This window comes from Phalaenopsis equestris, unplaced genomic scaffold (genome assembly GCF_001263595.1).
Source record: "Phalaenopsis equestris unplaced genomic scaffold, ASM126359v1 Scaffold000002, whole genome shotgun sequence".
NCBI lineage: Eukaryota > Viridiplantae > Streptophyta > Magnoliopsida > Asparagales > Orchidaceae > Phalaenopsis > Phalaenopsis equestris.
The window spans coordinates 23,742,120-23,767,211 of NW_018164444.1; the positions used below are offsets into that span (position 1 = coordinate 23,742,120).

The 25,092-nt window shown below is 35.8% G+C and overlaps 1 protein-coding gene across 1 annotated transcript in view; it reads left to right on the plus strand.

The window, feature by feature from the left end:
* The first annotated feature begins 6,017 nt into the window (after nucleotides 1-6,017).
* The window catches only part of LOC110036714, a 30,249-nt gene continuing 11,174 nt past the window's right edge, over nucleotides 6,018-25,092 (plus strand). The window contains exons 1-3 of the mRNA XM_020741229.1: nucleotides 6,018-7,149; nucleotides 7,196-7,852; nucleotides 18,552-18,685. Coding sequence (XP_020596888.1) covers nucleotides 6,450-7,149; nucleotides 7,196-7,852; nucleotides 18,552-18,685 — 1,491 coding nt within the window. The 5' untranslated portion in view covers nucleotides 6,018-6,449. The remainder of the gene's footprint in view (nucleotides 7,150-7,195; nucleotides 7,853-18,551; nucleotides 18,686-25,092) is intronic.

Genomic DNA, 25,092 nt, shown 5'->3' on the forward strand with positions numbered 1-25,092 from the left:
TTAATTCTCCCAAGATTGAAACCCCCACTAACATACACCCCCACTTCCTTGGGCTTAAACCCTACACCCATATCCTCTTCTCTCCCTCTTTTTTTCCATGGTTGAAATCCCACCTTCCTCGACTACTCTTTCCTTTCTTCTCCCCATGGTTGAAATATTCACACACCCACATGCACACCCAACCTCGTCTCTTTTAGCCGAGACTGACACGAACACCATCCCACACCTTTGTATCCCTTCGCTGAGATCCACACTAAAATGCACACCATAATCTCTCTCCCATTCTCATGGCCAAAAACCAACAACCATCTTCCTCTCTCACCCTCTCTTTCTTCATGGGGAAGCCCCTATCAAATTTTCTCACTTCCCTGGGCCAAAGCCCTCACCAACATGCACCCCCACTCACCCTTCCTTCCTTAGGTTGAAACCCTCAGCGAACACATCTCCACACATATTCACTTTTCTATGTCGAAACCCTCACCAACATGCACCGCCCTCTTTCCATTCTTCTCTCTGAGGCCAAAAATACCTACACCAACTTCTGTCTCACTCCTTCATTTCCCATGGTCGAGACTTTAACCTTAGCTCACCCTTTTCTCCTCCTTGCCTTGGCCGAAAATAACTTCCAACCCACCATTCCTCTTTACTTGGTTAAATTCTTGATCAGTCTACGTTAAATTGCTTTATGTTTATGGAAATCCATGTAATGTGTGGCTCATGGCATTTTTCATTTGTGTATGAAAAAACCAATTATATTTTGCATTGTAGTATGGGTCACATGTGCTAATTATTTAGTGATGTAGTGCTGAGTGTGAGTATTATCTCGCAAAATTAAGTGCTTCATTCATATGTGTGATAATAATTTCAATGCATGGTGTCATAATATTTATTGCATAGCGAGCATCACTACTTTGTGATCCTGTAACATGCTTATTCGGTATTTTGGGCATTTTTTTTACCTTTGATCTTATTATTGGTGCATCGTAGTACTGTATTTGACTAATATCATAACACTAGTTTGATAAATAAACTTGTGGTCAACTTGTGCTAGTTTTAAAATAATGATTCAATTGCGCCACATTGATGTAAGTTAGCGTCGCGACCCTTCATCAAAATTAATAATGAGTTAATATGCTTTTATTATAGAAATTAATGAAGAATTAATAAGAAAATTTATTATTAATTTTGACTCTATTTTTACCTTTTGAAAATCAAGTCAAAGTATCATAGTTTTGGTATGCTCGAGAGAGTAGTGCTGCAACGCTAGTCTCTAGCACTATAGTGCTACTTCATATTATAAATAGAGACCTATGACTTATTCATTTTGATTTTGGTTGTCAATTTCTTTTTGGGCTAAGAAACCAACTAAATTTAGTTTTTTTCTAATCTATTAGGAAAAAATGTCTATGCTTGCTAACAAGAAGGAAGGGTGGGAATTTTGATTTTAAAAAGTTCATAAATGTAGAATCTAATAAAAGATATACCCAGTTGATGGAACATAAAAATCACATTCTTAAAATAAAATTTAGGAGTTATGTGGATATAGTAGAAAGTATGATTGCATGAGAGGCAAAAACTGACTGATGAACCCCATACTATCATGTGTTGATTATGAAAGGATATTTTTTTTTACAAATGTTGCGGAGCAAAAATAATTTAAAGTTTATGTGAGCGAGAATTGGGTATAATTTCATAGTGTCACTATAAACCTAACCTAAAGGTTATAGAGTTTAGAGTTTGATGATTATAATACATTTTAGAATGGACACCCTAACTTTGGCAAGATTCTTGATTTTTGACTAGGCTCGAGTCAAATGTACGATGGAGGAGGAGTTAGGAGAAGTCAATTAAATTTCTTGTCTCATGTATGAATATTGAAGCCAAGACTTGGTATTACTTTATTTTTATGAAGTTGTTGCTTAATAGAAAGATCAATGAGGTCGCTAAAGACTAAGCTATGTTGAATTATGCCATTTAGAAGGGTATGTGTCTAAGGGAGGGCACTAAAAGATCCCACTTTTAAGTAATTATTTTCTACTTCTCCGTTGATTAGGACAAAATTTATCTTATAAAGGACCACATTTGATCATGGGAAGTGTTTCATTACACCTTCTTGTTTTAGACCTAAAGCCCCAAGGATAGTCGATGATCAAATGGTTGATTTGAGAGAGCAGATTTATGGCCTACAAAATAGAGCAAATGAAAAATTTAAGTGGTAGAATGAGATGGGATAGATGTTTACCACATGATACATTAGTAATATGTTCCAAAAACGTCAGTTGAAAGTGATTCTGATAAAGTATTTTTTTCTACGACACAACATTTTAAACATTATACTGGGCTTAGCCACACCATTGCTAAAAAAGGAGCAACAGTAGAAGAAGAAGAAGAAGAAGAAGGAACATATGAGGAAGAGGAAGAGTGGATGAGAAGTTCTTCTCTTGTCTCCATTTGTTGACTTTTCTTATAGTTTTGTTTGAAATCTATTAAGAAAATGAGTTTGATAGAAGTGTATTTATAGTTGGTATATTGTTCTTTGTAGTGTATCTTATATGTTTTGACATTGTCAAATTTAGTTATAGTGTCGCAACACTGCTATGAACACCACTCTAAAATTATATATGTTGTTGCTTAATAGAAAGATAAATGTTTACCACATGATATATTAGTAACAAGAATATTCATATATGGTTGATTTCAACTTAGTTCTAGCCCATATGTTCCAGAAACGTCAGTTGAAAGTGATTTCTGATAAAGTATTTTTTCTAAGACACAACGTTTTAAACATTATACTGGGCTTAGCCACACCACTGCTAAAAAAGGAGCAACAGCAGAAGAAGAAGAAGAAGAAGAAGGAACATATGAGGAAGAGGAAGAGTGGATGAGAAGTTCTTCTCTTGTCTCCATTTGTTGACTTTTCTTATAGTTTTGTTTGAAATCTATTAAGAAAATGAGTTTGAGGGGAGTGTATTTATAGTTGGTATATTGTTCTTTGTAGTGTATTTTATATGTTTTGACATTGTCAGATTTAGTTCTAGTGTCGCAACACTGCTATGAACACCACTCTAAAATTCTATATGTTGTTGCTTAACAGAAAGATTAATGAGGTCACTATTGACTAAGCTATGTTGATTATAACATTTAGAAGGGTATGTGTCTAAGTGAGGGCACTAAAAGATCCCTCTTTGAAGTAATTATTTTCTAATTCTCCGCATACTTGGAGAAAATTTATCTTATAAAAGATCTGCATTTGATCATGGGAAGTGTTTCATCACTTCTTGTTTTAGATCTAAAGCCCCAAAGATAGTTAATGATCAAATGATTGATTTGAGAGAGCAGATTTATGACCTACAAAATAGAGAAAACAAAAGGTTTAATTGGTAGAATGAGATGGGGTAGATGTTTACTACACAATACATTGTTAACAACAATACTCATATATGGTTGATTTCAACTTAGTTCTAGCTCATATGTTCTAGAAATGTCAGTTGAACGTGATTTCTGATAAAGCATTTTTTTTCCACAACACAACATTTTCAACATTATACTGGGCTTAGCCACCCCACTGCTAAAAAAGGAGCAAAAGAAGAAGAAAAAGAAAAAGGATCATATGAGGAAGAGGAAGAGGAAGAGTGGATGAGAAGTTCTTCTCTTGTGTCCATTTGTTGGCTTTTTTTTAGAGTTTTGTTGAAATCTATTAAGGAAATGAGTTTGAGGGGAGTGTATTTATAGCTATTATATAGTTCTTTGTAGTGTATTTTATATGTTTTGGCATTGCCAAATTTAGTTCTAGTGTCACAACACTGCTATGAATAGCGTTCTAAAGTTATATATGTTGTATTATTAACATCCCATTATCGAGGCACTGTATTTATATTATCACGACACTGCACTAAATTTTTCAATTTTTAATATTGTTGTGCTTGAGTAATTCTTGTATTATATTTTTGAATTGCATTAATATTTGGTTAACAAAATAACAAATTTAAAAATTTATTAAATAATTATAAAAATTTGCATATGGTTATTAAATCATGAACAATATATTAACTTAATAATTAACTAAAGTTTTTATTGAAACATTATGTCTTTTTCTTTACTAAATTTCTCAATGGGCATCCAAATAAAGCTTCTTACTCAACTAATGATAGCTTGTTAATGGAAAAAAAAAATTGTGCTTCTCATGCTAGAGTAGAATAACATCAACAATAAAATAAACCTATTTTTTATATATCTTCCTTTTTAAAACACTATATAAATTCATTCTTTATTTCTATATTCTTAAATTTGTTGTCACCATCTGGATGGTTATTAATTAATCTACTTATGGTCACCTCCTTAAACCTTTTCTTCTTAGACATTCTACCAAAATCCAACCCTCATATATATTAGGCAAAATCTCTAATTTTGAATCTACTATTCTCATCTTTAATGCTAAACATAATGAAGCATCTATCATTCCTTTTATTATTAGTTTTTTCATTAAAATTTGATTTTTTAAATTATCAAAGAATCATAAGTTAGGGCTTAAAAGTTCCTTGAAGGAGCATTGGTCAATCTCATAAATAAGCTTGTAACTTCAAACTTTATAGTAAATTTCCTCATCAAACTCCTAGATTTTTTTATGCACTTGCCAATATGATGCTCTCCATTGAAATAATTAGTAAGGATGTATGCATATATAATAAAAAAAGTTTAAATGAATCAATTTCACATAATAATATAACCATATAGAAATGTCAAATCTCATTCAAATTTTATTTGAATAGATGCTCCAACTCCATTTAAACAAAAATTAAACAAGGTTCAAACATACTCTAAACAAATTCAAACGAGGTTTGGACACGATTTGAATGAGATTGCATATGATTCTATTTCTAAGCAAATGTACCATTACAAATTTTAGTAAGGTTCAAATAAAAGCTAAATAATATTTAAAAATGGTATTAAATGTTCAAATTTCTATTTTTTTCAAACCTCTATTTCAAGCATAATTCCAACCTAGTTTTATATCTAATTGTTATATCATAAGTTTGAAAACGAAGTTCAAATCTTGTTGCACTAAGTTTGAACCAAGGATTTTCTTGCCAAAATTTTCTTCTCATAATCCAAAACTGCATGCATGCACTGAAAGGGTTGATTAATGCATTATTATCTAAATATACAAAAGAACATCAAATTAAAATTTTCAGGATGTGTTGGAAAGCACTGTGTTGAGCTTTGAGATATTTGAAGGTTGAAAATGTTCCTTTAAGAAAGATTCATGCACATTTTTATATGATTTGGACTTAATTTTACTTGTCACATGCTAATTCCTAAGTAAAACTAAACTATTAATTAATATAATTAAACTATTATATAAATTCAACTAATTTATTCAATAATAGAATTAAATTATTAGAAATTTACAAATATAATAAAAATATTTATTTGAATTTCTTATAGATTAATTTTATTATCTAATAATTCAGTCTATTTATTTAATAGTTAAGTTATATCACCTAATAGTTTTAATATAATGTAGCATAATACATGAGAAAAAAAATTAAATTCACGTCATCAAGACAAATTATCAACTAATTTTTATTAAACTCAAGTATCATACAATATTTTTACATAAACAAAGAAAATATAATTTGATCAATACTAAATCAACACGTGATCAATTAATTATATGTGTTATTAATTTTATACATGACATATTTTTTATATAAGAAAATTATTAGAAAAAAATTAAATAAATTAAAAAGCAAAAATAATTAAAACATTTAATAATATAATTAAATTATGAGAAAAATGATTTAATAGTTTATGTTATTAATTTAAAATAATTAATTATAAACTTAAACTATAATGTTTTATAAAAAAAAATAAGTAAATTAAAATAATATTTAATGAATAAAATAAAAATATTTATAATTAAATTAATTTCATTCCAATACAAAATATATTAAAATATACGTTCAAAAAAAATGTTTTCTCCATTTCGAAGCATACTGTTACAGGGTTTCTAAAAACGGTAACCGCATCCCACTGACAGCTCGCACCTCCACGCGACGGCGCACGGTCCTCTAACAAAACCCACTCTAAGAGCTGAAAAGTTCCGTCCGGTATCTTTTTATGCGAACGTTGGTACTCTTTACTATTCCCTCTGCGCGGCACGATCACGTGCCACAACGCAACGCTCGAGGATCTCGTCGGCATCGCGCCACGTGTTTTCCTTGCTCTGCTCTCTCTTCAGCTTCGCGCGCTCTTCGCCTCCACCGGTTGCTTCCGTTTACCCCGTTCATCCCGGTTCCCTTCGGCTTCCACTTCTGCTGGTCTTAAACCTCCCACATTATCGTAGTTGATCCCGTTGTTTGTGCTGGATGAAGTAGATTGAGCTGATGGGCGGTGCGGAACATAGTGAGCTTCTGGCAGGACTAGGGTTTTAGGGCTTAGAAGTTTCGATGGGTTGCACGAGCTCGAAGGCTGACGATCTGCCGCTTGTGGCACTATGCCGGGAGAGGAGAGAGTTGATCCGTGCTGCCGCTGACCACCGCTATGTTCTGGCAGCTGCTCACGCGTCCTACTTCCGAGCTCTTGACCGCGTTGGAGAAGCCCTGCATAGGTTCGCTGCTGAGGAGCTCGTTCTGGCCCCGGCATCCCCTGTTCTCACCCTCCCTCCCTCCGAAGGCAAGCCTGCGAGGTCTAAGTTTGGTGGATCAAGAACTCTGAAGGGAGAAAATGCCTCCGACGCGGTGGCCTCTTCTCTTCCCTCTTCCTCTTCTTCTTCAGTCTCTCCGTTCTCCGGATCGCATTTGGACGAGGAATGTCAGCACCTGCATGAGCCTTCCGGCTCGGCATCGGAAGAAAGTTTTGAAAGAGGGAATAGCGGAGCAGGGGGCGAAGGATGGAGCTCGTTTCCCCATCCCGTTACTTTCTCCTCTTTCCCCAATGCTAACTATTCATATATGAAGGCCGCTCCGACGATCCCATCCACCGTGTACCAGGATTTGCACGGCGAACAGTGGTCTAATTCGCAGAGCCAGAGTTTTGGCTTTGACTATGGCTCTGGCTACGGATACCCATCCTTTGTTCAGCATGGGAGTTATTTTTATGAACCGCCCGGAATTAATCTACGGAATGAAGCTCCGGTTGTTCCTCCATCTGAGCGGAATTAATCTACGGAATGAAGCTCCGGTTGTTCCTCCATCTGAGGTACAACCGCCTCCACCGCCGCCGTCCCCTCCATCTCTGAGGTTCTCTTGGGATTTCTTTAATCCTTTTGATTCGTATGAACATCTGTTTGATGTGTATGAGAAGTCAAAAATTGTGTTGGGTTCGGTTGTGAGCAGTCCTAATTCGAGTGAGGTGAGGGAGCAGGAAGGGATACCTGATCTCGAAGAAGAAACCGAACAGGAATATGTGAAAGAGGCAGGGAAACGGTCGATTTTGCAAGAGAAGAGAGCCGTGGATGATGATTCGGATAGGTTTAACTCGAGCGTCGGAAGTTCTGAGGCAGTGGCTGCGCCTCATGTGGATGAGAATAGTAGTGCGGTTATGTCAGAGGAGCAGAAGGAGAACCAGATAAGGCTTGTTGGAGGCAATCTGAAGAACAGTGTAGACATCGAGGAGAAACACGCCAGAAACGAAAGGCTACGTTTTGAGGAGGCCGCGAACGCTGTAATCACGGAAGACTGCGGGCGGGGCAGGGATGCTGTATTATCGGTTCACAGAACTAAGGATGTTGTAGAAGCTGTGAAAGATATCACGGAGCAGTTTAAATCGGTGGCTTCTTGTGGTGATGACGTTTCTAGGTTGCTCGAGGTTGGTAAGATACAGTATCGACAAAGGATTAGGATTTTCAGAGGTGGGCTTCTTCGTCTTTTTTTTTTGGCACTTTGCATACTTCTCCTTTTTTTCATTTTTTTCGTCACCATGCTTTATATTTATAATCAGGATGCATGAAATGTAGATGTTTGTACGATCTGCTAGTCTGTTGGTCTCTTTCAGTCGCTCTGCTTCTTCTACAAGTTTCTACTTTTATTTGAGCATTGGTTGAACGGCCCTTTTAAAGTTTGCGGAAGCACAAAGTTGATTTCGGCGGGATTCGATTTTTGGATATTGACAAAAAAGTATTTGTGTATTTATCTATTTTGATTTAGGGTCTGCCTTCGTTTAAACTGACCTTCAAACAGGGAAGCACTTGCACCTCATTTAACTTGGAATTGTACTGCCTCTGACTTGATTTGATCTAAAGGTTCCTCTCCCTAAAAGTCTAGGCCATTGTATCCCTATTCATCCTTGACTGTTGGAAGAGCAGGAATGATATAAGCTGCTAGTTGCAAATTTATTTACGTAATTCTCTCATCCTTTTTTTTTTAATTATTGAAGTCAGCAATCATCTTTTTTACCTCCCATCCATTATTTTTATTGAGAATCGTCTCAAATTAATGCGGTGAACCCATAAATTATCCTAAGTTAATGCCGAATAGGATTGCTTTGAAGCAAAACAAATTGCTTCCCCATTTTAATTATTCAAGTCGAGGGTGTACATTTAATCGAATTAAATAGGGGAAGTGGGCTTTGTTGACTTTTAGCCCATCTTAACTTAAAATGGTTTCTAACAGTGAACAACATGGAGGAGGCTTTCTTTGATTTGGTCATTCATTTCGTTTGGATTCAATCATATTTTGCTGAGTAGACTAGTAGGTCACATGTATTACTTAAAGACCAGCATTTTAAATTGATTAAGGTGCGGACTTTAGTTATTGGATGCAAATTGAAGTGTTGCATACAATTGATTTTAATGTGGGACACAAGTTTGAGGCTGAGATTTTCTTTGAACTTGCATGGATTTTATGGTGTTATTTGAGGAGCCTTTTGGATGATCTTAATGTGTGGTCTTGGTTTTCTTCATTATTTTCACTTGTATTATTTTATTTTTTTTGAGAGATTCTAGGCTTCTTTTATCTCTTGAGATTAGGTGTACTTGGGTTTTGGTAAGAAGTTTTTTCACGCCTCCTTTAATTTTTACATTAACGTGGTTTCTCTTTTTTGGGTCTTATCTTTTCTCTTCTCCTAGTAACATGGGATTCTTTTAGTTGAGTCATGTTACTCATGGCGTCTTTGTATAATGCTTGATCTTTGGATGTTATTTTGTGCATTCTTCAAATTCACGGTTAATTATCGTTTCCTTGAAAAAATAGGCATTTTTCATGAGTTTTATCGATTACAAACATCATGAACTTTGAGATTATGAAATTTAATGGTTTAAAGAATTTTTATATTGAAGAACTAAGATGTGGTGTTTTAATCAAATATGCTTAGTGACTTCTGAAGGCTCGGATGACTCTCAAATATGTTAAGAGTTATTAGTGATGAAGATTAAATAAAGTTTTGATGTAAAAGCTCTCTTAAGAATCCTATTGTGCTTGGTGGATGTGGTTTGATGAATATTTTAGATGAAACGATGGTAAAGGGTTATGATTCAAGCTAGAGTTTTTTATATGATCAAAAGCCTTTTCAACAAATAGTTAGGGATTGGAAACATTATGTCACGACTTGATCCGTTGCTTTGAATTAACTAAGGTGGGTACTGCGGTCGGAATGTATTAATATCTAATTAACTATCCACATTTATAGAGGTTCCAATATATATAAAAATCATCTAATAATTCATTGATACAATAAGAAAAATTAAATTATCCAATAGTAATAAAAAATCTGCAAGTAAAATCTCAATCCTCATAACAATATATTTCTATCCAAAAGAAGCAGTAAAAAAAGAAATTACAAACATATTATCTTAGTACCTATCAGTTGCAGTCATTCTTTTGTAAATCAAATCTTTCTTATCCGACATATCAATTAAAAATTTATCTCATCCCTTTCTTATCCGACATATCAATTAAAAATTTATCTCCTCCTAAAAGAAAATATTAATTGCAACTATAAGTATGACTTATTGAGTAATTATAGTCTAATATATATTAAATTACGAAGCTTATGCTATGCATGAATGATAAAAAATTACAGCTCATTTTCTTATAAAATTTGGAACTTTCACATTAATTTTATACATTTCCATTTCATTTTAAGTATTTGCCAATTTAGCCTCTTTAAAGAGTCCTCACAAGATTTCCATCATACCCAAAAACATCTTAAAAAATGTGTCCGAAGACACTCTTAAAACTGTACGCAAAGGTAGCCTCAAATTGCATTCGAAGGTACAAGCATCCCTTGTCAGTACTATATGGCGGTAATTCTGTATGACTTAAATCTTTACAATTCATTTTATAAAATTTAAATAATTTATAATGCATCTTTATATGTCCATTATTTTTTCCCATTTGTATTACCATTTCAGACTATTAAAATGCAATATGTGAATGAAAATACATGTTTTAAACTATTTAGTAAAACAATTATTCATTTTAAATAATATTAATTTAATGCATAAAAGAATTCTGAGAAAGTTCAGCCTTTCACTTCACTTTCTAGCACGTAAACCAATTAAATGTGCATATAATTGTAAGACCTTCATTCTAATAGAAAAACATAAATGTTGTTGACTTATTGAAATATGTAAGAATGATTAAAAACACTAACTTTTGGTTGGCCTTAAGATTCTTTGCCTTCCTCAAAATCTAAGAATTTATCAGCCTTCTATACCTTTTGATTACATAAAAATTAATAACATTAATTTAAATAATTATATTATTTGTTATAATAACAATACAACATTAATATTTTCCTTATAAGTTATTCGGATCGATCCTTTCCCTAACTCGCACGCTCCTCCAACTTCTCCTTCGAATATGAAATCACTATTTGTTAGTCTTAATTTTAATAAAACTTTTCATTATTATTATTATTAAACACCCTCACACATTTTAACACACACACACAAAGATACATACATACATATACTTTATTAACCTTAACTCACCTTTTAATTCTCTCGGTTGGCTGTCCTGCCTCACGCACAAAGGTCCTCTCTGTTCTTCTTGCCTTCGACCTCTACTCAACTGCGTGAGCTCGAGTCCCTCATTAGGTCGCTGTTTGACCGAAGGAAGTTCATGCGAGCACTGCAGACCTCGTTCTCCTCCCTTTTCTCTCTTTAGGTCTTGTCTCATCCCAACAGAGTACGCGAGGCTTCGACTCTTTCCTCCATGTCATGTCCTGACCCGACGCTCTCCTCTTCTCGATAGTGCCACATGTCATGAGTCGACCAGAGGCTTAGAATTAACCAAGATGGGTTAGGCGATCGCACGGTATGAATAAAAAACATTTGTTATTCATTTTCTATTAACAGACGAAAGAGTCACTAATTAATTTATTTAAATTAAAATGTTTCAATTTATCTCGTTGACGGTTGTGTGCATCTTTTATAAACGTTTTCTCTTCTATCACTCATATTTTAATCACTTAATTAATATAAAAATTTTGTTTTAAAAAATAACGTACTAGATAAACTAGTGAATACTCAATACTCATAAGTTACAACATTTCAAAGAAAAGGAAGCAAAATGCATGCAAGTTAAACCTTTTAATAAATCCATATAAATATTTAACATGCTATCTATGAATTATACTAATTCAATAACACACCTTCTATATTTGTACAACTATCACAGGAGTACCGTCTAAAAATTATGTCAATTAAGACATATCAATATCAATATCCTTTTCCATATACGTGCACAAGTATCTTAGCACCCCCCACTAGTACCATTAAGGGGTAACTCCATCACAGTTGGACATACACATGCAGACATACTATAAATCATTTTATTTACGTTTTAAATATTATTCAATATCTTTTTTTTTATATGCATGTGTAATAAATATAACTATACAAATCATTCATATTTATTTCTAGGTGGTCGAATTGTATAATAAGACAATAATCATGTTCTTATTGCAGTAACAAGATATATTGACTAATGACATTCTAAAGCGAGTGATTTAGAAGAAATACAAAATTATTACCATGATTTAGAAGTAAAAGTACTCACATCGATGCCGTTGTTTTGTCTTGACGTCGACTCTTCTAAATTTGAATGTCTAAAATAAACACGGTATTCATATTTATTATGTTCTGACAAAATTTTCTCATTTTTATTTTATCTAATCAATAATAATATTATTATTATTATTATTATATCACTTAATAAGAACTTCCCCTACCTTTTCCAAGCACTCGACTCGGCTTAGCACCCGCAAGGAAAAGTCTCTTTTCTTTGTTTGCATGCGAGCACCACACTAAGGTCTCAATCGTCTATCTTAACACGATGTTTCTCTTTCTTTTTTGTGCATAACAAAGTCGCGCCAAGCTCCTTATTTGATGAACCCGAAAAGCTCAAAGGGAAGTTTTTGCTTCAACAGTGACATCATCGCTTTCCTCGCCTGCTTGCTACGGCTCAGATCAATCGACCTCTTCTCTCCTTCCTTCGATCAGGGCATAGGGTCGTCTGTCTTTAGATCTCTGTTAAGCACGATGTGGAGGGACACGATGCACCAGGTGGAATGCGCGTTTCCTTCTCCTGCAATGTTTTCTTCTTTGTCTCTCACGTTATCTCTGCTCTAACCCTGACCCTGACGTCGTCCTCCTCTTCTTCGTGCGCCGCTCGACTCCTAGGTAAGTTGGTCTTGCATTTTATAGGTGAACTTCACCTATTCGGATTCCCGATCCATCTGCTTCATTTCCCAATTCTTCGGCTAACCGACTCCTCACTTCTCTTCTTTATTTCTTCATTTCCTCTTTCATTTTTTTTAAACATAACCGTTGCAATTTTCCTCACTTATAAAAATTTCATCAAAATTTTATAAACAAACTTCAAGCAAAACAACATTGGCTATCCATGAAACTAAGGTCATTCATTAATATGATAAGGGGAGGTGGACACAGATCTTTTAAACAGAACCACTCTAAAATGGTTTACGAACTCCTCCCAATTTATCATCATATTGGGTACGTCCCATAACCTATCTTGACGCTACCCACGACACCACCTTTTGGTTTTTCTATCCAGCACAGGCGTCACCAATGGTAATCTTCTTTCATCCAGACAAATGATGTAAAAATAGTATATTCTCTATCCCCATTAGCCAGTTTTCCGCTTCAATTGGGTCTTTAGTTCCCTTGAATAGAGGAGGACGCAGACCTTGAAATTTTTTCAAGTACTTATCCACATCAATTGTATAATTACGTTGCAATCTGTACTCCTAAATCATCTGAATCATTGTCGTTGCCATTTGGGTGAGGACATTCGTGTCCACATAAATATTAGGTTGTATTTCTTTGTTTTCTATAAAATCTTCTTCTTCTATGTTTTTGGGTGTATCACATACCTGATTGGATAATAATTATTACTTTGAGTTAACTTTAATTTTACAATTATTAAAATTTTATTATAATTATCCTATTGGATCTTTTTATCAAATATTTAATTAGTTAATCTTAAACCTTTGGCTCTAATAACACTTTTTTCACGACTTGACCGACCTTGAAATTAACCAATAAATGTATAGATGGTTGGACAATGTGAATTAAAAAAATTTCGTTATTCATTTTCCATAACTTACTATTTACAGGTGAAAGAACCACTACGCAATTTAATTAAAACAATATATTTTAATTTACCATATTGACGGTTGTCCGCGTCTTCTATAATTTTTTTCTCTTCTATCACTCATCTTTTAATCACTTAATTAACCGAAAAGTTAGTTTATAATAATAATGAGCTAAGCAAATTAGTGAATACTTAATACTCCTAAGCTACAATATTTCAAAGAAAAAAGAAGCAAGATGCATGCAAGTTAAACCTTTTAATATGTTCATATAAATAATTAACATGCTATCAATGAATCATACTATATCAATAACGTACCAATATCGTTCTATATCTGTACATCCGCTACAGGAGCACCGTCTAAAAATTATGTCAATTAAGACACATTAATATCAATATCATTTTCCATATAAGTGCACGAGTGCCTTAGTGTTCCCTCACTAGTATCATCAAGGGGTTACTCTATCACAGTCAGACATGCTCATGCAAGCATATTATAAATCATTTTATTTACATTTTAAATATTATACATTATTTTTCATTTGTTACATGCATGTCTAATAAATTAGTTTAACTATGCAAATCATTCACATTCATTTGTAGAGGATCAAATTGAATAATAAGACATAATAATTATATTATAGTTGCAGTAACAAAATATATTGACTAATGACATTCTAATTCGAGTGATTTATAAGAAATATAACATTATTACTATAATTTAGAAGTAAAAGTACTCACCTCGATGCCGATTGTTTTGCCTTGATGTCGACTCCTCTAAAATTGAATGCCTAAAATAAACATAGTATTATTATTATTATTGTTATTATTATTATATCACTAAAATAAAAAAAAAATACCCTTATTCCAAAAACACTGCTTGGCTTGACACCCACATGGAAAGGTCTCTTTCTTCCTCTGTATCTGTACGTGAGCACCACACACGAAGGAGGTCTCCTTCCTCCTCTATCTTGGCACGATACTTCCATTTCTTCTTCACGTAGAACAAAGACGCTTCAAGCTCCTTGTTTGACGAACCCAAAAAACTCATAGGGAAGTTTCCCGTTCGACAGTGATGTCGCCGCCTTCCTCGCCTGCTTGCTCGGGCTCAGATTGACCGAACTTTTCTTCTCCTTCCTTTGGCCAGGGTACAGTGTCTTCAGTTAATTTGTATCTCCCAAAAAACTCAGAGGGAAGTTTCCCGTTCGACAGTGATGTTGTCGCCTTCCTCGCCTGCTTGCTAAGGCTCAGATTGACCGATCTTTTCTTCTCCTTCCTTCGGCCAGGGTACGGTGCCTTCAGTTTCTTTGTATCTCTATCAAGCACAATGTGGAGGGAAACGATGCACCAGGTGAGCCACTTGTCTCATTCTCCTCCTATAATTTCTTCTTTCTCTCACACTCCCTCTGCCCTAAACTTCGCGTCGTCCTCCTCTCCTTTGTACGCTGCTCGTCTCCCAGATAAGTCGGTCTGCGATTTTATAGGTGAACTTCACCTATTCGGCTTCCTGATTCATCAGCTTCTTTTCCCAATTCTTCGGCCACCCGACTCACTTCTTTATTTGTATCTTCATCTTCTCTTCCAATTTTTTTAAACAGAACATTTACACCACATATTGCATCTTCCCTTTTCTTCTTCTTCTTCTTCTTCATGGCTTTGATTGTGGTTCACTCTGCATTGTAAGCCCTCGATAATGCTGCTTTCATTCAACAAGGATAGGTTGTCGTACCGGTAAGAGGTGAATCGGCTTCCTTCCTCTCCTTCGCACAGTTCGACACAACACAATAGCTGCATCTTCCTTCTTTCTTCTTAATTTCTATCGGCCAGGGCATGATAGTTTCCTCTCTCGATCTCTCCCGCTATCTCTCTCTCTCTCTCGTTCGTTGAATGAGGGTAACTGTGAAAGATCATATGTTATGATTCTCTAAGGAGTTGTGACTCATCTAACCGTGACACACTTTATATTATTATTATTATTATTATTATTATTATTATTATTTTTCTGTTATTACAAATTGAAGATCAAATTTTACTGCTACAGTACTTATATTTATTTATATATTTATTATCATTATTATTATTTTTCTGTTATTACAAATCGAAGATCAAATTTTACTGCTACAGTACTTTTTTTTTATTTTCTTACTAATATTTTTATGACATCTCATCATCATATGTAAGTGGTATAATTAATTTATAGGAACTTTTGAGTTTTTTTAGTTCAAAGTGTTAATACTAATTTAAGGCTGTTGGAGATGATATGCCAACTAAGGGCTTATTGGTTGAGGTATATTTTTTGAGAAGGAATCTTTTTCTAATCATGTGAGAAGTTTCTTGATAGGGGCAAGGATTGACTTGCTCTTATTTCAAAACATACATCAATAGGGATTGCCAGGCTTTGAAGAGGAAGGAGTTAGATGTAAATGAAAACTATAAGAAGGATAAATTATCTTATACTAATGTTGTTATATATAGGTTTGGTTCAATTATAAGTGATGCTCTTTTTATGACTGATAGAAGTAGATGCAATCATGAATGAATTCTAGATTGAACTTCTCCATATTATATGTTTCTTCGCGAGTAATTTTATGATATTTGTAGGAGTTAGGCATGTTGTAAATACTAAGAAAACATCAATATCTTTGTGTGCTAAATGATGCAGGATAGAGGTTTTCTAGAGATGCCGAAGTTTGTAATATGCTTTGATTTTCATGAATATAAGAGTTGGTGAAGTGTGTCGTAAGCTGCAACTTCTAGCAGAGCGATTTCATTATTTATTTTGGCGATGATGATTTGTGGAAGGACATTATTGGTTTTTTGGCTATAAAAATCAAAAGAAGGCTTATTTATTTGAATATATGCTTTTTGCATTAATCTAAAAGAAAAATACAAAAAGATACAAAAGGAGAACCTAGCCCGTCAAAATATGGGCCTGATAAAAAGAACAAAAGGAAAAAGGATATGTGAGCTATCCATTCCTAACAAAAAAAACTATCATGAATAGTCTTTTGAGCACAAGTATGAGCAACATTATTTTGCTTTTTATCTATAGGTTGAAAGAGGACTTCTTTAAAAGAGTTAAAAAAAGAGAGATCCTCAGCATCCTGTGGTCTTCGTCTCCAAGTGCTGGGCGACTTGGCTTGTTGCAAAAAGTTAATAATATTTCAGCTGTCATTTTCAATAATGACACCTTTCACTTCATGCATCTACAAATCCACAAAATTCTTTATGGTATAGATTGCCATAAGCTCCACACGACCACTACCCCGATGCTCAATTGAGTTACTGGCCGCTACAAGTAGATTCCCAATATCATTAATAATGACAACGCCAATACTGCCTTGATGCAAAGAAATAAGGTTCCCATCCACATTAAATTTGAGCCAACTGGGGGGGGGGGGCACCAAAAAGGAGTTTGCATCAGTCTGTTTGACTGAGTAGTGTCCCATTGCTCCTTGAGCTGAAATTTATGTGTAGAGACGAGCTTCAAGAGTCGAAAAAGCAAGGACAGTAGGGGTGCCAAAGAACCATCCATGTTTTTTAGAGTTTCTAGCTTGCCATCATTGATATACCACCTTACAATATATAGCAAGATGCCCATGATTCTTATTCCACAATTGTTTAGATCCTGCGTGACTTCATGGAAGTTAAGGAAATTTGGAAGAGAAATTCCCCACTGCTGAAGCTTGCGTTTCACTTTGATGTAGACATTGCAGCTAGTAGTTAAATGGTTGATGTCTTCTTGAGCATTACATCCCCATGAGCAGAGTATATCACTCGCAAGTCCTCTTCTGAAGAGGCAACAATTAGTTGGCAAGGCTTCCAGAATAATTCTCCACCGAAAAAATTGCTCTCGCGGGTGTCTTTTAAGTACTTTGAGCCAACCGAAATTAAAAATGGTATCTTCCAACATAGCCTCATAAGAGAGGGCAGCAATGGTTTTACCAGTACAGTTGTGAATCAGCTCCACTTGATCGCGAGGAAGTTGTGTATAAATTGGAATCTTAAAAGAAGGCTTATTTTAAGGGGGATGTTACTTGAGATGATCAGCTGGATTGATTTCATGTTGCAATATTGGATTCAGTGATAAATTTTACCATTTAAGGATTCAGAGCAAAAAAGCAATCACTTTGGCTTGTGGAAGCTCAGTGGACAGTGTACTTTTAAATTCAATGGATCCATTTTAGGGTTCAACAAATATATTTCTGCGATCGGTGTTTAGTCTATACATCACTTGAGCTTGTTGAGATTGTATTGTTGATCTGCCCTTTTGGGCTTTTGGAGCTTAGTTTGCTCAGTTTTTAGCAGAAGAGTGTAGTTTGACACAAATTTTAGTTGAGGGGGAGAGTTATGAAAAATCTCAAATTTATTGTGGCTGGCCCGATGAATTATTTCTTTGGAACAACTCTGCCTTTTCTTGATGTTCAATTTGCTCATGGTTGATGCTTCCTCAACTAATGTTTGGCTAAGCCTCAAGAGGAGTCTGTTAGGATTGAGAGGCTTAATGGTTCCATTTTCTATTAGGCCACTCAATGATGTTTCTCTATGAATCGGCCTAAAAACCCAGTTAAGGCCACTTTTTTTGAGTAATGAATTATTGCTGGCAGCTTAACTACTAGCAAATGGAGAGATCCGTGTTAATGGCACATTTTAAGCCTTTTCAAATCACTTGAATAGTTTAGGAAATTTATTTTTATCTCATACGTTATTTTCCTGAAGATAAAACATGAAGTTTCAATGTAGAAAACTTCGAGCGGACCTGATTTTACCCGTTATGTTGAAAGGCTTTAAGAAAATTGGCAAAAATTAGGCTCTATTGATAACAAGTTAGAAGAGAAAATGCTTATGGATATCGTTCTCCTAAAAAGGAAAAATTGATAGGTTGTACTGAACGGTTCTAATTGAAGTTAGTTTTTATAACTGATGATGTTTTATTTCTCTGGCATTATTTGTGCTTTATGCATAGTTCAACGGGCATTTTATTATATTCAGGTGTAAGTATACTGAAAGTGAATGAAGACGCATGCACTGATTTTGAGAAGTACATCTCCGCGAAGTCTAACAACCTTTCATCAACTTTAGAGCAATTGTACATGTGGGAGAAGAAACTGTACAAGGAAGTCAAGGTATAGTTCTCAGCAGTTTCTTATTCAATGTCTCTGTATGCAGTAGGGAGTTGTATGTTTTGTTAGCTACCCTTTGACCATCAAGTTTCTTGTCTGTACCATAGACAGCATCATATGCAAAGTGCGATAGTTTTAATGGTTACCTTTTAAAGTTCAATTGAACGCCATTAAGAAGTAAAATGTAAGATCATATTACTAGTGATTTAAAATTTTTAAACTTGTCAGTTGATTGGCTATAACTATGAATTTTTTTTACTTTGTGCACTTAGTTTTGTGAGGCTCTTGTTTAAAAGCACTTTTGCATGAGTCAGAAATGGGAACCTAATATAGTTAATTATTTGAACTTATCATTGTGTTTTGGACCTGTAATTTGGATAAACTACTGCAGTGAAATTAAGCTATTTGTTAGTTTTTTTTTTAATGCTAAAGTTGATCTACTCTTTTGGTCATGAACTTTTTCCAAACTAAACTTGGAAGGTTCTTTCATAAAATTTAAACAAAGAAACCCTGCATTTCCCTTAATTTTAAATCAAATGATATAATATGTTCATTAGAGATCTTGGAGGCTCTTCTACTTGGGTTGATTATCTTGTGATTTGGTTTGCTACTTCGGGGTTGTCACTTCATGATTTGGTTAGATATGTTGGACCTACAAACTTTTCAAATTTTAGTTACATGTAACTTTCAGCTTATAACTCTGTATTGACTATGATACCAGAGTTAACTCAAACTATAACTCAGCTGCATCAAATTTTATTGCTATATTTTAAAAACAAGTACAACGACTACTGTTCACAATCAACAATGCATAAACTGTAAACAAAGAATGCATAAACAATAAATGAAATAACACATAAATAGTAGATGAAATGGAAAAATTTTCTTTCCGGACTCTAGACATAGTTCTACATGCGGACTCCCAGTAATTGACCGCCATGTGTGCTATATCCGGTTCACCTAAAAAATATTAAAGTGAAACCGCAGATTCCACAATAATCTCGAAATAACCCCTGCGGTTCCACTTTATTAACTCCGAGATAACTTTCTCGAAATAATACCGTGGAGGTTATTTCAGGATTATTTTTGGGTTATTTCAGGGTTATTGAAGAGAAACTTATATATTTCACTTTAATAACCCATAAATAATTCTGAAATAACCACCACGATGTTATTTCGGGGTTATTGAAGTAGAACCGCAGAGGTTATTTCTTGGTTATTGAAGTGAAATATATATGTTTCTCTTCAATAACTCCGAAATAATCCCGTAATAATTTCTATGGTTCCACTTCAAGAACCCAAAATAATCTTCGCGATATAGCACACGTCGCGGCATATTATTGGAGTCCGCACGTAGTTCTACGTCAGGAGTCCAAACAGAAAATTTTTCCAAAAGAAATAGTGATGCATAAATAAATTGAACATGAGGTATAAATTAGTCTGGAATGCGGCAAATTCGGTGCGACAACCCTGGAAGGTGGCTAGAACCTGCTAGAGTGGTGCTAGGAGCTGACGACTGTTAGCCGAGCGTTGATGGCGGTGGCAGACCGGAGGGTTGACAAAAGAGAGTGTAGAAGTTGCTTAACGACGGTTGGATGGAGTGCTGGAGGGGGGACTTGGAAGGGCAGCAGTTTGCCGGAGGGACGAGGAGGCGGGAAAGGAGGAGCGATCATCATTAATACTTCATAGTATACTTAAATTTTGTAACATGGTGATGCAGGGCGGGCTTCCGTGGGCTGCTTGTAGCTCGTTGGACCGGGCAAATTGAGAGCGGGTCCAACCTTCTCCCTGGCACACGGGGGCGGGAAGGGAGGAGCGATCGACTCAATGACGGGAGGAGGAGACGATTGCGAAATAAATATGCTAAACCAACCGGTTCAGGTGGAGGACGATGCCGGGAGGAGGGCATTGAGCTGAGATACACACTACCTTGACGGGATACAGCCGTAGCATCATGCTGCCGAATGATACAACCTCAAATGAGGGAGGAAACCAGAAGGATCTACTGGAATAGAAAAATCAACAATCAAGACTAGTTAGGCCTAATAAGATAACATGCGTAAGTAGTGGAGGAGGGCGAGAAAATAAAGGTGAGATTTTATGAAGTGGGGAAGAAAAGGAAAGGTTTGCAATGACCGGGAGAAGATGTGGGAGATTAGGGAACAGGGGCAGGCAAGGAGGAGAGATCGACTCGGTCACGGGAGGAGGAGACGGTTGCGAAATAGATAACTAAACCAACCTGTCTAGGGGGATGGTTGGACCTGCTCCCCATTTACCCAGTCCAACGGGCTGCAAGCAGCCCGCGGAAGCCCGCTCCGCATCTCTATGTTACAAAATGTGCGTATATTATGGAATATTGATGATGCACGAGGCACATAGTAGGCTAGATAGAATGGTCATGGCTACACCTTCACAAGGGAGGCTCGAAGTAGTCTTTATTCATAGGGGAGCTACCACAATGCTTGTAAATAGTATAATCCTCATCCATGTCATCAATTAGTTGCCATCCTTTTTCTGTCTTTTATTATTTAATTATTCTTGATACATGTAAGGTCCAGCGATTTCCTCTTCCTCATTTGTCGCAGCGATCTTGTCTGGCACAACGGTCTCGTGTCGTTCGTCGTGCTCGAAGATGGACGACAGGATTTCACGTCTGTTTCATCTCGCCTCTCGTTTTGTCAGCGACAGTCAACAAGTTGTGCCAAGCTCCTGCTGTGCTTCTGTGAAGCACGATAATGGCATTAGGGCCTTGCTACGCCGCTGCCTTTGCAGGTGATAATCCTGCCAGACCTTTCGATGCTACAGTGGTTCACAAACACAACTCCCATTTCCAACTTGCAGAAAGCCTAATGTTCCCGCAGATGTATCATGATTCTGTTGCAGGACATGGAGATTGCAGTCTCATCAAAAAAGTAAAAAAAAAGGCGGGCAAACCAACACTATTCTTCTATGATGCTGAAATTCCAACTCGTGCAGGAAAATACAAATATTTACTTGTTTGAAAGTTCCAATTAGGTCGTCCTAAGATGGAGATTATCAGGAAGGTTTTTGAAGATTTCAAACTAGTTGGGGCTTGGCAGTTGTGACTTTTCGACGAAAGACATGTTATGATACAACTGAGCATAGAAGAAGATTACAGAAGGATTTTCTCAAAGAAATTCATCACAATCGGGAGCAATCATATAAAATTGCTTAAATGGACCCCTGATTTTGATCCTAATTAAGAACCCCCAATTACATCTATATGGTCCTCATTATCTAAACTCAAGCTTCAATTCTTTGACCTTCCTATCTTATATGTAATTTGGACTATTCTTGGAAAACCTTTCTTGTGCCAAAGATGCTAGACATCAAAGGAAAATAGGAATCGACTGGAGCTTCTAGAAGGGTGAGTCTCAACTCTAGTTTTCTAAGATGGTCCATAGGGATTTCTAGAGCTAGAACCTAGGCTCTAAGGAGGAGAGGAAAAGACCTCACAAAAATGAGGTCAACACACCCGCAAGAGAAATTTTTCAAATTGCACTCATAGATGAAAACAAATAGTCAAAAACAGGAACATGCTGTTAGTTCACCCAACGTGCCTGAACGCGCTCCCAACAAACCTGATGATAGCCAACTTGAGGAGGGAATCACCACAAGATAGGAAATTGTGTCTGCCCCTGGGAACCCTTCTCTTGGCCATACTATAAGGGATAATGTTCGGATCGAAAGTCAGGATAACCCTGCAACTTCTATTCATGAAGCATTAGGTGTAGATATGATAATTCACACTTCACATACACTGGGATTTTTTCAAAAAAATTCATCACAATCAGGAACAATCATATGAAATTGCTTAAATGGACCCCTGATTTTGATCCTAATTAAGAACCCCCAACTACACCTATATGGTCCTCATTATATGAACTCAAGCTTCAATTCTTTGACCTACCTATCTTATATGCAATTTGGACTATTCTTGGAAAACCTTTGCAGGTAGACACACATGTGATTCATTTCTCAAGGTCCATTATTGCATGAATTTTGATTGAAAGAGATATTACACTACCAGATGTTGAAGAAGCTTGGCTTGACTCTGCTCATAATGATTATTGACAAAAAATCATTGTGGAACAAAAACCCCACTGCTGCAAATACTGCAAGATGTTTGGACATCCGCAAGAGAAATTTTTCAAATTGCACCCATAGATGAAAACAAATAGTCAAAAGCAAGAACATACTGTTAGTTCACCCCACGTGCCTGAACGAGCTCCCAACAAACCTGATGATAGCCAACCTGAGGAGGGAATCACCACAAGACAGGAAATTGTGTCTGCCTCTGAGAACCCTTCTCCTAGCCATACTATAAGGGATAATGTTCGGATCGAAAGTCAGGATAACCCTGCAACTTCTATTCAGGAAACATTAGGTGTAGATGTGATAATTCACACTTCACATACACTGGAACCTATCGCTGTGCAAACAACTGCCTTTCTTTCTACTGTGGTTCTAATATCTAATTAGACTGAGGATCACATGAGTCAGTCTTCAGATGAAGAATGACATGTTTACACTTCTCGACGGAAGAAGATGACTGGGGGCACACTCCAACTTGACTTAATGGATGATACTTTGGTTACTCCTGACAATGACACAACACTTCAAAGTTTGTTATCTGGCTTCGCTTCTAAAACTAGAGGAAGAGACAGGACTAAACTGGATCATCTAGCTACTTATTTTCTGCATGTTTTTAAATTTTTTTGAGTATATCTGTATCCTTTTGTTGGGGTAGTATTGTACTTGTTATCGTATGGGTAGGGTGCCTCTATTGGGCCCTTTTCATACATTCTTTATGTATCTTTTCTATTTCAATAAAACTAGTCCTTGGACTTAAAAAAAAAAAATGGTAAGGTTTTACTTTAATATTAAATAGCTGAATGGTGGTGTAAAAATGCTCCGTTGGTGGCTCTCATCCTTGATCGTAAGCTTTTGGGCTCAAACAGTTATTCCATTTGATGAATTTGGCATGCTTCATGCCCAACCTTGATCTTCCTTTGATTGATCCTTAACAAATTTTTTTTTTCAATTATGCTTGATTGGTTCATTCAAGTTGCCTCTTCCATGATTGCTAGCTGCCCTACATAATTATTTTGACATAATTTAAGAGCAGATGACTTCATGTAAATGGGTAGGTTTTTGGTGCAAAATACTTGATTTTGAGAGCATTTTATTGAGAGGTGGTGATGATGGATGTGGAGAGCTCTCTCTTTAGGGGGAAATTGTTACGTCAATTGAGACTCCATTTGACGTTTAGTCTTATATTAGATAGTTCCAAAATATGCTCGGTGTATAAAAATGTCAAACTGTATCCCTAATCAACACTGAATATTGGATAGTAAATTCAAGTGTCTCTTTTCATGATTGCCCCAATAAAGAGGTGTTCAAAAACTACACTGAGAGTGATCTAAACATGGTTTATCTAAGATATAAGCATGCAATAGCGTATGAAAGGGTGATGTTGACATTAGGTTGCTAAATGGAATAATTTAGAAGCTTACTGAAGTTAGAAATATTCCAAGTCTGAAGAGAAATTTCATTTCTGTGAGTCGGTTGGTAAAGTGAGGACTCGTGGCTACTTTTTGAGGTGATTCGTGGAAGGTGATCAACGGGCACTAGTGAAGGCTTGGGGCAACATTGAATGCACCTTTGCCTGATCAATGGAATAGCTGATTCTATTGATGTAGCTGGAATCAGTATTGATGCAGGTATGTGACACCGTAAGCTTGACCATAAGAGTGAGAAATTTATGATGTCCCCACATTCTAAAAATAAGCTTTAGGGTTTGAAATGTGTTGATATGAATTTTTGTGAAGACTATAGAAGACAAGCGGAAGCAAACCTCTTTCTTTAAGAGCGGGCTAGTGCTGAAATCAAAGAAATTGGAGTTAGTGCATACTGACGTATGAGGCCCTACTCCGGTTCAGTCTATTGGAGGTGCCTGCTATTGTCATATTTATTGATTATCACACGAGAAAGGTACGGGTTTATTTTTTAAAGCAAAAATCAGATTTATTTGAAGTCTTTAGGAAGTGGAAAGCAATGGTAGAAAAAGAGATAAACATGAAGTTGAAGTGTCTCAGTAGTTTAAAAATTTTTGTGCTATAGAGAGGGTCAGACATGAGTTCACCGTCCTAAGGACATTGCAACAGAATTGTGTGGTTGAGTTCATGAATAGAATAATCACGGAGCGTGTTACAAGCATGTGACATGATGCAGACTAGTCAAAATAGTTTTGGGCTGAAGCAGTAAAAACTGTAGTTTATCTGATTAACCATGATCTATCAATACTTTTGGAGGAAGGCTTACCTAAAAAAGTCTGGAGTAACAAAAAAGTAAATCCATCTCATTTAAGAGTATTTGGGTGTTTTTCG